The 14,055-nt window shown below is 50.8% G+C and overlaps 1 protein-coding gene across 1 annotated transcript in view; it reads left to right on the top strand.

The window, feature by feature from the left end:
• The first annotated feature begins 793 nt into the window (after positions 1-793).
• Positions 794-14,055, top strand: part of LOC142382780 (EMILIN-1-A-like) — a 40,167-nt gene continuing 26,905 nt past the window's right edge. The window contains exon 1 of the mRNA XM_075468903.1: positions 794-1,258. Coding sequence (XP_075325018.1) covers positions 1,119-1,258 — 140 coding nt within the window. The 5' untranslated portion in view covers positions 794-1,118. The remainder of the gene's footprint in view (positions 1,259-14,055) is intronic.

The following is a 14,055-nucleotide window of genomic DNA, read 5'->3' as shown; positions in this document are numbered from 1 at the left end:
TGGCTTATTTTTTTTGTAATTCACTTTTTTATTGCTTTTCAACAGTACGACAAAAGGAACAACATATGAACAATGACAAGAATAGAACAACATAGCATGAGAAAAAAAAAGAAAAAACAGGAAAAAAGAAAAAAAAACAGAAAAAGAAAAACCCACACACAAAACATTACTCGCTAAAAAATGCTTACATAAACTAAACTAATCCAAACATAAAAATAATTACATACATCTACATACACAGGGTTAACATCTCCAGCATCTCACCTGGCTTCGTCACTCACGTCCAACAACAAATTAGACTTTTGTCACAGTTAGGACACATCTCGCCATCCACATAAAGATTCATCAACATTTCCCCACCAATCAACCATCTCGCACCACCCTTATGAAGGGACCCCATAGTTTCATGAATAATGTGGCTTATTTTAGCTTCTGCATGAATGTTAAACTCAGAGCTGAACCAGAGCTAGAAATATGATCTAACCTGCTGTATCTCCATGGTAACCTGCTGTATCTCTAACCCAACCACCAGCATCCTGCCTGCAGCTGTTTTTCGGAGCTCTGTTTCCACTTTTTCACACATTTAAGAACAGGACATCAGAGAAATGTTGTTGTTTACCTTCTTCTGCCTTTAAGTAAATCTGAACTAAACATTTGGAGAAAGTTCTTCATCTTTATTGCTGAGAGTCGGAACCAGCGGACTGGACTCCTGTTAGGAGCCTGTATCCCTCTGTGAGCCGGGCGGGTTCAGGTGGCTCCGGTTTCTCCTCCGGGGGGGGCGGGGACAGTTCTGCGGGGCGGTGATGAAGAGGAGGAGCAGCTGGTCTCGGTTCAGTCTGTCGCAACTTTTTCTTCTCTTTGTTTTAGACCAGCTGGAATGGACCAACCGGGCCCGCACCGAACCGGACCGGAGCGGGACTAAAGGCGGCCTGAAGGCGGTGGACCGGGACCGGGGGGAACGCGGAGGAGTCCGTTTGGATCGGAACCGGATCATGGGACGGTAGGACGGGACGGACTGTGTGGAAACTTTTCTGTTGTCTCCATGGAGACGGATTTCCGCCAGCTGATCGTGTTCTGACTGAAAATTGATATTTCTGATCGATCCTCTATTGATCGGGATGGCCGCGCTCCCGCTGCTGCTGCTCGTCCTCTGGACCTGCGGACACGCCAAGAGCACGTTCCCGCTGCGACCCTCCTACAGTCTGTATGCTGGCGGACACACGCACGCGCAGGGGGCCCGCGCTGCCAGCAGACACAGGTAAAACGACACGTGCACGGAAAGGATGAGGATGATAATGAGGGGGGGGGCTCACCGAGTTTAGACACAGCGGGCACGAATACGTGCATGTTGGATTCATGTGCACGTGCAGCAGACGTAAACACATTGATCAGCCACAGATGCATTTTGTTGATGGGTCTAAATAAGGTTCTGACCCGGCGGGATGTGGTTCTGACCTGGCGGGATGTGGACCGGATTTCTGCGGTCTTACTGGTTCCGGTCCACGTTGCAGATCCTGTGTTTGGGTGCTGGACTCTGGGGGCTCTTTCTGTCAGATGGTGTTAAGGTTCGGGTTTTTTCTCAGGAACTTCTGTGGGTCAGTCTGAAATATGGTGACCATATTCAGCATCAGTTGGTTTGGGTCACTGCTTGTATTCTTTGTCTCCTTCATTATTAAGATTTAAAGCCACAGAATCAGTTCCAGAAGCTGAAGTTTGGTTCTCTGCATTTATTATTGCACAACGACAACAAACCAGTAAAACCAGATGCTGAACAAAAAGAGACAAAAAACATTCAAAGTGTTTCTGAAGGTGACAAATCTGCTGTTAGAGTCCCAAACAGGGTGAGGGTCCCAAACAGGGTTAGAGTCCCAAACAGGGTGAGGGTCCCAAACAGGGTGAGGGCTGGGGTCCAAAACAGGGAGAGGGTTAGAGTCCCAAAACAGGGAGACGGTTAGTGTCCAAAACAGGGAGAGGGTTAGAGTCCCAAAACAGGGAGAGGGTTCGAGTCCCAAACAGGGAGAGGGTTAGAGTCCCAAAACAGGGAGAGGGTTCGAGTCCCAAACAGGGAGAGGGTGAGAGTCCCAAACAGGGTGAGGGTTAGTGTCCAAAACAGGGAGAGGGTTAGAGTCCCAAACAGGGAGAGGGTTAGAGTCCCAAAACAGGGAGAGGGTTCGAGTCCCAAACAGGGAGAGGGTGAGAGTCCCAAACAGGGTGAGGGTCCCAAACAGGGTGAGGGTTAGTGTCCAAAACAGGGAGAGGGTTAGAGTCCCAAACAGGGTGAGGGTTAGAGTCCCAAAACAGGGAGAGGGTTAGAGTCCCAAACAGGGTGAGGGTTAGAGTCCCAAAACAGGGAGAGGGTTAGAGTCCCAAACAGGGTGAGGGTCCCAAACAGGGTGAGGGTTAGAGTCCCAAAACAGGGAGAGGGTTAGAGTTCCAAAACAGGGAGAGGGTTAGAGTCCCAAAACAGGGAGAGGGTTAGAGTCCCAAACAGGGAGAGGGTTAGTGTCCCAAACAGGGAGAGGGTTAGTGTCCAAAACAGGGAGAGGGTTAGAGTCCCAAACAGGGTGAGGGTGATGGTCCCAAACAGGGTGAGGGTTAGAGTCCAAAACAGGGAGAGGGTTAGAGTCCAAAACAGGGAGAGGGTTAGAGTCCCAAACAGGGAGAGGGTTAGAGTCCCAAAACAGGGAGAGGGTTCGAGTCCCAAACAGGGAGAGGGTTCGAGTCCCAAACAGGGTGAGGGTTAGTGTCCAAAACAGGGAGAGGGTTAGAGTCCCAAACAGGGAGAGGGTTAGAGTCCCAAAACAGGGAGAGGGTTCGAGTCCCAAACAGGGAGAGGGTGAGAGTCCCAAACAGGGTGAGGGTCCCAAACAGGGTGAGGGTTAGTGTCCAAAACAGGGAGAGGGTTAGAGTCCCAAACAGGGAGAGGGTTAGTGTCCCAAACAGGGTGAGGGTTAGAGTCCAAAACAGGGAGAGGGTTAGAGTCCCAAAATGGGTGAGGGTCCAAAACAGGGAGAGGGTTAGAGTCCCAAAACAGGGAGAGGGTTAGGGTCCAAAACAGGGAGAGGGTTAGAGTCCCAAAACAGGGAGAGGGTTAGGGTCCAAAACAGGGAGAGGGTTAGGGTCCAAAACAGGGAGAGGGTTAGAGTCCCAAAATGGGTGAGGGTCCCAAACAGGGTGAGGGCTGGGGTCCAAAACAGGGAGAGGGTTAGTGTCCCAAAATGGGTGAGGGTCCCAAACAGGGTGAGGGCTGGGGTCCAAAACAGGGAGAGGGTTAGTGTCCCAAAATGGGTGAGGGTCCAAAACAGGGAGAGGGTTAGAGTTCCAAAACAGGGAGAGGGTTAGGGTCCAAAACAGGGAGAGGGTTAGGGTCCAAAACAGGGAGAGGGTTCGAGTCCCAAACAGGGAGAGGGTGAGAGTCCCAAACAGGGTGAGGGTTAGTGTCCAAAACAGGGAGAGGGTTAGAGTCCCAAACAGGGAGAGGGTTAGAGTCCCAAAACAGGGAGAGGGTTCGAGTCCCAAACAGGGAGAGGGTGAGAGTCCCAAACAGGGTGAGGGTCCCAAACAGGGTGAGGGTTAGTGTCCAAAACAGGGAGAGGGTTAGAGTCCCAAACAGGGTGAGGGTTAGAGTCCCAAAACAGGGAGAGGGTTAGAGTCCCAAACAGGGTGAGGGTCCCAAACAGGGTGAGGGTTAGAGTCCCAAAACAGGGAGAGGGTTAGAGTTCCAAAACAGGGAGAGGGTTAGAGTCCCAAAACAGGGAGAGGGTTAGAGTCCCAAACAGGGAGAGGGTTAGTGTCCCAAACAGGGAGAGGGTTAGTGTCCCAAACAGGGTGAGGGTGATGGTCCAAAACAGGGTGAGGGTTAGAGTCCAAAACAGGGAGAGGGTTAGAGTCCAAAACAGGGAGAGGGTTAGAGTCCCAAAACAGGGAGAGGGTTAGTGTCCAAAACAGGGAGAGGGTTAGAGTCCCAAAACAGGGAGAGGGTTAGTGTCCCAAACAGGGTGAGGGTTAGAGTCCAAAACAGGGAGAGGGTTAGAGTCCCAAAATGGGTGAGGGTCCAAAACAGGGAGAGGGTTAGAGTCCCAAAACAGGGAGAGGGTTAGGGTCCAAAACAGGGAGAGGGTTAGAGTCCCAAAACAGGGAGAGGGTTAGGGTCCAAAACAGGGAGAGGGTTAGGGTCCAAAACAGGGAGAGGGTTAGAGTCCCAAAATGGGTGAGGGTCCCAAACAGGGTGAGGGCTGGGGTCCAAAACAGGGAGAGGGTTAGTGTCCCAAAATGGGTGAGGGTCCCAAACAGGGTGAGGGCTGGGGTCCAAAACAGGGAGAGGGTTAGTGTCCCAAAATGGGTGAGGGTCCAAAACAGGGAGAGGGTTAGAGTTCCAAAACAGGGAGAGGGTTAGGGTCCAAAACAGGGAGAGGGTTAGGGTCCAAAACAGGGAGAGGGTTAGAGTCCCAAACAGGGAGAGGGTTAGGGTCCAAAACAGGGTGAGGGTTAGGGTCCCAAACAGGGAGAGGGTTAGGGTCCAAAACAGGGTGAGGGTTAGGGTCCAAAACAGGGTGAGGGTTAGGGTCCCAAACAGGGAGAGAGTGATGGTCCCAAACAGAGTTAGGGTCCCAAACAGGGTGAGAGTTAGGGTCCCAAACAGGGCGAGGGTCCAAAACAGGGAGAGGGTTAGGGTCCAAAACAGGGTGAGGGTTAGAGTCCCAAACAGGGCGAGGGTCCAAAACAGGGAGAGGGTTAGGGTCCAAAACAGGGTGAGGGTTAGAGTCCCAAACAGGGCGAGGGTCCAAAACAGGGCGAGGGTTAGGGTCCCAAACAGAGTTAGGGTCCCAAACAGGGTGAGAGTTAGGGTCCCAAACAGGGCGAGAGTGAGGGTCCCAAAGAGGGTGAGGGCCCCAAACAGGGTGAGGGTCCCAAACAGAGTTAGGGTCCCAAACAGGGTGAGAGTTAGGGTCCCAAACAGGGTGAGAGTCCAAAACAGGGTGAGGGTTAGAGTCCCAAAACAGGGCGAGGGTTAGGGTCCCAAACAGAGTTAGGGTCCCAAACAGGGTGAGAGTTAGGGTCCCAAACAGGGCGAGAGTGAGGGTCCCAAAGAGGGTGAGGGCCCCAAACAGGGTGAGGGTCCCAAACAGGGTGAGAGTTAGGGTCCCAAACAGGGTGAGAGTCCCAAACAGGGTGAGAGTTGGGGTCCCAAACAGGGTGAGAGTTGGGATCCCAAACAGGGTGAGGGTCCCAAACAGGGTAAGGGTCCCAAACAGGGTGAAGGTTCCAAACAGGGTGAGGGTGAGAGTCCCAAACAGGGTGAGGGTCCCAAACAGGATGAGAGTTAGGGTCCCAAACAGGGTGAGGGTCCCAAACAGGGTGAGGGTCCCAAACAGGATGAGAGTTAGGGTCCCAAACAGGGTGAGAGTCCCAAACAGGGTGAGGGTCCCAAACAGGATGAGAGTTAGGGTCCCAAACAGGGTGAGGGTCCCAAACAGGGTGAGAGTTATGGTCCCAAACAGGGTGAGGGTCCCAAACAGGGTGAGAGTTATGGTCCCAAACAGGATGAGAGTTAGGGTCCCAAACAGGGTGAGGGTCCCAAACAGGGTGAGAGTCCCAAACAGGGTGAGGGTCCCAAACAGGGTGAGGGTTAGGGTCCCAAACAGGGTGAGAGTCCCAAACAGAGTTAGGGTCCCAAACAGGGAGAGGGTTAGGGTCCCAAACAGGGTGAGAGTCCCAAACAGGGTGAGGGTTAGGGTCCCAAACAGGGTGAGAGTCCCAAACAGGGAGAGGGTTAGGGTCCCAAACAGGGAGAGGGTTAGGGTCCCAAACAGGGAGAGGGCTAGGGTCCCAAACAGGGTGAGAGTCCCAAACAGGGAGAGGGTTAGGGTCCCAAACAGGGTGAGGGCTAGAGTCCCAAACAGGGTGAGGGTTAGGGTCCCAAACAGGGTGAGGGTTAGGGTCCCAAACAGGGTGAGAGTCCCAAACAGGGAGAGGGCTAGGGTCCCAAACAGGGTGAGAGTCCCAAACAGGGAGAGGGTTAGAGTCCCAAACAGGGTGAGGGCTAGAGTCCCAAACAGGGTGAGGGTTAGGGTCCCAAACAGGGTGAGGGTTAGGGTCCCAAATAGGGTGAGAGTCCCAAACAGGGTGAGGGCTAGAGTCCCAAACAGGGTGAGGGTTAGGGTCCCAAACAGGGTGAGAGTCCCAAACAGGGAGAGGGTTAGAGTCCCAAACAGGGTGAGGGCTAGAGTCCCAAACAGGGTGAGGGTTAGGGTCCCAAATAGGGTGAGAGTCCCAAACAGGGTGAGGGCTAGAGTCCCAAACAGGGTGAGGGTTAGGGTCCCAAATAGGGTGAGAGTCCCAAACAGGGTGAGGGCTAGAGTCCCAAACAGGGTGAGGGTTAGGGTCCCAAACAGGGTGAGGGCTAGGGTCCCAAACAGGGTGAAGGTTCCAAACAGGGTCAGAGTTAGGGTCCCAAACAGGGTGAGGGTGAGAGTCCCAAACAGGGTGAGGGTCCCAAACAGGATGAGAGTTAGGGTCCCAAACAGGGTGAGAGTTAGGGTCCCAAACAGGATGAGAGTTAGGGTCCCAAACAGGGTGAGAGTCCCAAACAGGGTGAGGGTTAGGGTCCCAAACAGGGTGAGAGTCCCAAACAGGGAGAGGGTTAGGGTCCCAAACAGGGTGAGAGTCCCAAACAGGGAGAGGGTTAGGGTCCCAAACAGGGTGAGGGTTAGGGTCCCAAACAGGGAGAGGGTGAGAGTCCCAAACAGGGAGAGGGTTAGAGTCCCAAACAGGGCAAGGGTGAGGGTCCCAAACAGGGCAAGGGTGAGGGTCCCAAACAGAAAGAGGGTGAGGGTCCCAAACAGGGTGAGGGTGAGTGTCCCAAACAGGATGAGAGTTGGGGTCCCAAACAGGGTGAGAGTTATGGTCCCAAACAAGGTGAGAGTCCCAAACAGGGAGAGGGTTAGAGTCCCAAACAGGGAGAGGGTTAGGGTCCCAAACAGGGTGAGAGTCCCAAACAGGGTGAGAGTCTCAAACAGGGTGAGGGTTAGGGTCCCAAACAGGGTGAGGGCTAGGGTCCCAAACAGGGTGAGAGTCCCAAACAGGGTGAGGGTTAGGGTCCCAAACAGGGTGAGAGTCCCAAACAGGGTGAGGGTTAGGGTCCTAAACAGGGTGAGGGTTAGAGTCCCAAACAGGGTGAGGGTTAGAGTCCCAAACAGGGTGAGGGTTAGGGTCCCAAACAGGGTGAGGGTTAGGGTCCAAAACAGGGAGAGGGTGAGAGTCCCAAACAGGGTGAGGGTTAGGGTCCCAAATAGGGTGAGAGTCCCAAACAGGGTGAGGGCTAGAGTCCCAAACAGGGTGAGGGTTAGGGTCCCAAACAGGGTGAGGGCTAGGGTCCCAAACAGGGTGAAGGTTCCAAACAGGGTCAGAGTTAGGGTCCCAAACAGGGTGAGGGTGAGAGTCCCAAACAGGGTGAGGGTCCCAAACAGGATGAGAGTTAGGGTCCCAAACAGGGTGAGAGTTAGGGTCCCAAACAGGATGAGAGTTAGGGTCCCAAACAGGGTGAGAGTCCCAAACAGGGTGAGGGTTAGGGTCCCAAACAGGGTGAGAGTCCCAAACAGGGAGAGGGTTAGGGTCCCAAACAGGGTGAGAGTCCCAAACAGGGAGAGGGTTAGGGTCCCAAACAGGGTGAGGGTTAGGGTCCCAAACAGGGAGAGGGTGAGAGTCCCAAACAGGGAGAGGGTTAGAGTCCCAAACAGGGCAAGGGTGAGGGTCCCAAACAGGGCAAGGGTGAGGGTCCCAAACAGGGTGAGGGTGAGTGTCCCAAACAGGATGAGAGTTGGGGTCCCAAACAGGGTGAGAGTTATGGTCCCAAACAAGGTGAGAGTCCCAAACAGGGAGAGGGTTAGAGTCCCAAACAGGGAGAGGGTTAGGGTCCCAAACAGGGTGAGAGTCCCAAACAGGGTGAGAGTCTCAAACAGGGTGAGGGTTAGGGTCCCAAACAGGGTGAGGGCTAGGGTCCCAAACAGGGTGAGAGTCCCAAACAGGGTGAGGGTTAGGGTCCCAAACAGGGTGAGAGTCCCAAACAGGGTGAGGGTTAGGGTCCTAAACAGGGTGAGGGTTAGAGTCCCAAACAGGGTGAGGGTTAGAGTCCCAAACAGGGTGAGGGTTAGGGTCCCAAACAGGGTGAGGGTTAGGGTCCAAAACAGGGAGAGGGTGAGAGTCCCAAACAGGGTGAGGGTTAGAGTCCCAAACAGGGAGAGGGTTAGGGTCCCAAACCGGGAGAGGGTGAGAGTCCCAAACAGGGAGAGGGTGAGAGTCCCAAACAGGGAGAGGGTGAGAGTCAAAAACAGGGAGAGGGTTAGGGTCCCAAACAGGGAGAGGGTTAGGATCCCAAACAGAGTGAGTGTCCCAAACAGGGTGAGAGTCCCAAACAGGGTGAGAGTTATGGTCCCAAACAGGGTGAGGGTTAGGGTCCCAAACAGGGTGAGGGTTAAAGTCCCAAACAGGGTGAGGGTTAGTGTCCCAAACAGGATGAGGGTGACAGTCCCAAACAGAGTGAGGGTGAGAGTCCCAAACAGGGAGAGGGTTAGGGTCAAAAACAGGGAGAGGGTTAGGGTCAAAAACAGGGAGAGGGTTAGGGTCCCAAACAGGGAGAGGGTTAGGATCCCAAACAGAGTGAGTGTCCCAAACAGGGTGAGAGTCCCAAACAGGGTGAGAGTTATGGTCCCAAACAGGGTGAGGGTTAGGGTCCCAAACAGGGAGAGGGTTAGGGTCCCAAACAGGGTGAGGGTTAGTGTCCCAAACAGGATGAGGGTGACAGTCCCAAACAGAGTGAGGGTCCCAAACAGGGTTTGGGTTAGTGTCCCAAACAGGGTTTGGGTTAGTGTCCCAAACAGGGTGAGGGTTAGGGTCCCAAACAGGGTGAGGGTTAGTCTCCCAAACAGGGAGAGGCTGAGGCCTGGCTACCCCGTCACTCAGGGGTCCCTGCGCACGATCGACACGGTCACGGCTTTTCTCTGTTCTGGCACCCCGATGGTGGAACGATCTCCCGACTGATATCAGGACAGCTGAGTAGCTGCCCATCTTTCGCCGCAGGCTGAAAACCCACCTCTTCAGGAAAAACTACCCAGATCCGCCCTCTTAGGAGATCACCTGCTCTGTCCTAGTTCCTTACGCGCTTATTGTTTCCTCCACCACTAGCACCCTCTATATTTTCATTAGCCCCTACCCGAACCAGGGTGTGCATCCCATTCCTGTTTTTCTTACCTCTTTTATTTCTTCCCCTACCCGAACCAGGGTTTGCATCCCCACCCCGCTGTGACTGGTGTGCAGTTGGTGAGAGGCTGAGGTAGATTATGGTGGTTGTGGTGTGAGGGGCAGTGTTGGCTGGCATTAGGGGGTGACTCTGGGACGCCAGTGGTCATTGTCTAGCCTCCTGGAGGTGTCGTGGGCCCAACTAGACGAAACACTGAGGGAAGGAGATTCCCACCTGATGACCCCAATGATATGTTGGTCAGCACTGCTCACTGATCTATATAATAGGGAGTGTAGGGAATTATTCACTGAGTCTGGTCCTTTATTTTCTTTAAATTTTTTATTTTCTTTAGCACAAGTTTCTTGTGTTTATATTGAATCCTAAATTGTCTTTGTTTTCTAAATTGTCTTCCCATCTGTCTAGGTACCTGACTTATCGCACTTACTCTCGCACTAGTTTTTCTCTTAGCTGTTTGGTTTTGGAAGGAAATGCACTTATGATTTCTTGTGACCTGAAGTTCTTTTGCCTACCGATGTTGAACGCACTTATTGTAAGTCGCTTTGGTTAAAAGCGTCTGCAAAATGACCGTAATGTGATGTAATGTAATGCTGAGTGTCCCAAACGGGGAGAGGGTGAGAGTCCCAAACAGGGTGAGGGTTAGTTTCCCAAACAAGGTGAGGGTTAGTTTCCCAAACAGGGAGAGGGTGAGTGTCCCAAACAGGGTGAGGGTTAGTTTCCCAAACAGGGAGAGGGTGAGAGTCCCAAACAGGGTGAGGGTTAGTTTCCCAAACAGGGAGAGGGTGAGAGTCCCAAACAGGGTGAGGGTTAGTTTCCCAAACAGGGAGAGGGTGAGAGTCCCAAACAGGGAGAGGGTTAGTGTCCCAAACGGGGTGAGGGTGAGTGTCCCAAACGGGGAGAGGGTGAGTGTCCCAAACGGGGAGAGGGTTAGTGTCCCAAACAGGGTGAGGGTGAGTGTCCCAAACGGGGAGAGGGTTAGTGTCCCAAACAGGGTGAGGGTGAGTGTCCCAAACGGGGAGAGGGTGAGTTTCCCAAACAGGGAGAGGGTGAGAGTCCCAAACAGGGAGAGGGTTAGTGTCCCAAACAGGGTGAGGGTGAGTGTCCCAAACGGGGTGAGGGTTAGTGTCCCAAACGGGGTGAGGGTTAGTGTCCCAAACAGGGTGAGGGTGAGTGTCCCAAACAGGGAGAGGGTGAGTGTCCCAAACGGGGAGAGGGTGAGTTTCCCAAACAGGGTGAGGGTGAGTGTCCCAAACAGGGTGAGGGTTAGTGTCCCAAACAGGGTGAGGGTGAGTGTCCCAAACGGGGAGAGGGTGAGTTTCCCAAACAGGGAGAGGGTGAGAGTCCCAAACAGGGTGAGGGTGAGTGTCCCAAACGGGGAGAGGGTGAGTGTCCCAAACGGGGAGAGGGTGAGGGTGAGGTCCCAAACAGGGAGAGGGTGAGGGTCCCAAACAGGGTGAGAGTTAGGGTCCCAAACAGTCAGACTGAAACAACATTTTAATCTCAGAGAGCTGAGAGCTGTTGCCTGAGATTGGAACATAATTTAAAGCACATAATTCACATTTTAGATCGATGTTAACATCTAATGTATTTTAATCATCACATTGAACCACAACTCCATGTTAATTCAATGGCATCTTTTTCATAGATCTATTCAAACGAGAAAATAGTCGACCCAACTTGAATTTCATGGCTCGTTGACTCTACATGTCGTCACACACTCTGTGGTTTCCAACGTCCATGGCTGTCTTCCAACATCAGGCACTTTAATCTGGTATTCAGTTCATCCCACACCACCAGCTCCTCACTAAAAATAAGCATTTTTGATAATTATTCCATGTTGAATTCAAGTAGATTTGCAGCTGAAATATGTTAAATATCATGTCTGCCCACCAAAGAAGCTGCAGTTAAAGTAAACCAACGCGTGCATCGTAGATCGAGTTACTATTAAAATCATGTTTTCAGAATCTGACCCAGGCCCTGATGCTGCCTCCAGAGTGACTGAGTCTGCAGCAGCTGTTTAAATTCAGTCGTACAGGCTCCTTCTGGACCTCAGGGTTCCTCTCTATTAGAAATAAGTGGAACCATCAGAGCTTTGGTCTGTGTTGTTGCTGTTGTTGGTTCTTCCGCTTTGATCTGGTGTTGGACATTCAGACGTCAAAATAGACAAAGATCTTTATGGCAGAGTTCAAACAGCATAAAGGTGTAAATGATGTCCTTTCTGTAAGGCACTGTTTCTAAATTCCGGTCCTCGGGGCCCAGGCTGTGTTCGAAACCCCCTACTTCTCCCACTACTCCTACTAACTTTAACTTTTTTTAAGTTTCCGGATGCATACTAGATTCTCTGAAATGTTGGGTATGCATCATGAGGTTACTACTCCTACTCAAACTACCCAAGATGCAATGTAACGTGACGTCGCCGATCGTCATTTCCTGTCAAAACGGCAGTTTCAAGCTAGCTACAACGAGGGTAGGTTCACTTCCTGTTTTAAAAAAAAAAGCACCAATTGTATGGTAATGGCTTTCCCTATGATAAAAGGCAACGGGTATTTTATTTTGTGAAAACAACCAGAAGTGCGTTAGCTCACTGCGGCTAGCTTTAGTAGCGCCGAATTTGTGTGAACAAAATGGTAAACGGCTGGTATTTTTTCAGGTTTTCAACACGTTGGGGATCTAAACGACTACTTTCTCACCTGAAAATGTTTCAAATGTTGCTAAAGTTTACAGAGTTTAGAGCTTAAGAGAAATCAGCTTCAGGCCGGCTGATTTCGGCTCGGGCAGGAGCCAAATGCATTGTGGGTAAACGCTCTGCATACTGTCTGATCGAATAGTATGTAGTAGGCGGTTTCGAACACAGACCCACTGCCCTGCATGTTCTCCATGTTTCCCTCCCTCCGGCACACCTGATTCAAATGATCAGCTTTGCAGAGGCCTGATCAGGAGCCATTCATTTGAATTTGAAAACGCTTATTAATGATATTCAGATAGTTTATTACACAAAAAGGAGTGACAAACAGACAAACACTGTTCACTTATTGATTTAAAACCAGTAAAAATAAGCTGTCATTGATGTCTGTAATTATTAATGTAATGTTATAAATATTAATGTAATTATTAATGTTGCATAATGAGGCCAGCGTGCAGAAGATTCCTCCAGCTGACTGCTGATGGGTCACTGACTCTGCGTTTCTGCTTATTCTGACATCTTTCAGACTCGCTCCATTTACATTAACACTGTATTTAGATATTTGAAATTTCAGGGCATTTTGATAATAATTTATTATAGTTGGTTTGTGAGGTTGTGGAGTTCCTCTAAAAAATAAATAAATAATAAAAATTAAAAAAAAGGGTTTAATAGGCTATTAAAGGAATTGTTGGAATTGCGGGATGTTTATAAAAAATAAAACATACTGTCATTCTGACAATGGGAGGAAAAAAGTGCCGGAATTCCGACGATTGGAGGCCCATTTGGGAATGGTGGGATGGAACCGATTCCATCATCACTGCTGAGAGTTAAAGGAATACCTGGCTCATAACATCAAACAAATTTAATATTTTGATGTTTTTGTTCAGTTAAAGTTTTTGTTCTAATGTCTTTTTTTTTTAGGTTTTCTGGATTTGCTCCTCTTGTGTTTTTTGATTTATTTCATTGGCAGAAAAATATCCTCCAACAGAAAACAAACGACACGATCTGAGTTTCCTGCTGCCATGATGGGGGAGGGGGCTGTTTTAGAAATGTAACACCATTTTAATCATTGTAATGATCAGCTGACTTTAGATAAGTGGAGCAGGAGACAGGGTTCTGGGTGGTAACTAATTCTTATAAAATGGGCGTGGCCTCCACCTGTTTAGGTCCATTTTAAAAGTCCTTTATAAACAATAAAATCCACCAACTCACAAGAAAATAGATCCACATAAATTCTGAGATGCTGATGTTTTACTTCAGGTGATGTGATGCAAAGCTCTAAGCTGATATATTATCTGAGCCCAACCATGTAAGTAATAAGGCAAATCCAGGCCAAATATGTGTGACTGTAGGTGTGGCTGCGGTCAGTGGCCTCACCGACGCATGCTAGCAAACATGCACATGAGTCATTTCCTCTGGAGTGAAATCACTGGGACTGTCTGAGTGCTGCTGATAAACACTATTTATTGTCCCAGGAAAACAGGGAGGAGCCACAGGGTAAGGGCTAGGATCCAGGAGAACCAGGTCCAGGGTTAGGGTCCAGGAGAACCAGGTCCAGGGTTAGGGTTAGTGGTGCTCAGTGCCAATGAGTTCAGTTCTGTAGCTTAGGTCCTTAAACTGAGATTTCCTAAGCAGGCTGAGAACTAACATCTCCAGAGGGTGGAGGCCTCCGGTCCCTGATGCTGCCTGAATCAGATCCTGAATCAGACCCGGTCCCTGAATCAGACCCGGTAATGCTGCCTACAGAGAGACTTCTGGGTCTGCAGCAGCTGGGTAAACTCATCCTGAGGCTCCTTCTGGACCTCTGGGTTCCTCTCAGGAACCTCGTCTGGTTTTGGTTCTGGTTCCCTACAAACCAGGCGGTCTCAGTCTGAACTGTTGGTGGTTCCATGATGGTGGAACCAGATGCTCTTCACCTCTAAAGCTGGGCATACACTGTGCGATTTTTTTTCAATCGCGGTATTCAGCTGCTGCTCATACTGTACGAGTGAATCGCAAGGGTTAAAACGTCACAGCTCACGATTCCTGTTCTCACACTGTACAACCCGATGGTCTGATGTGATCTGGCTGCTCACACTGCACGACACGTCGGACTCGGTCGCCGGTTGCTGCCATG

The sequence above is a fragment of the Odontesthes bonariensis genome, chromosome 1 (assembly GCF_027942865.1).
Source record: "Odontesthes bonariensis isolate fOdoBon6 chromosome 1, fOdoBon6.hap1, whole genome shotgun sequence".
Lineage (NCBI taxonomy): Eukaryota > Metazoa > Chordata > Actinopteri > Atheriniformes > Atherinopsidae > Odontesthes > Odontesthes bonariensis.
The sequence above is the reverse complement of the archived record's forward strand: the minus strand, read 5'-3'. Positions and strand labels throughout refer to the sequence as shown.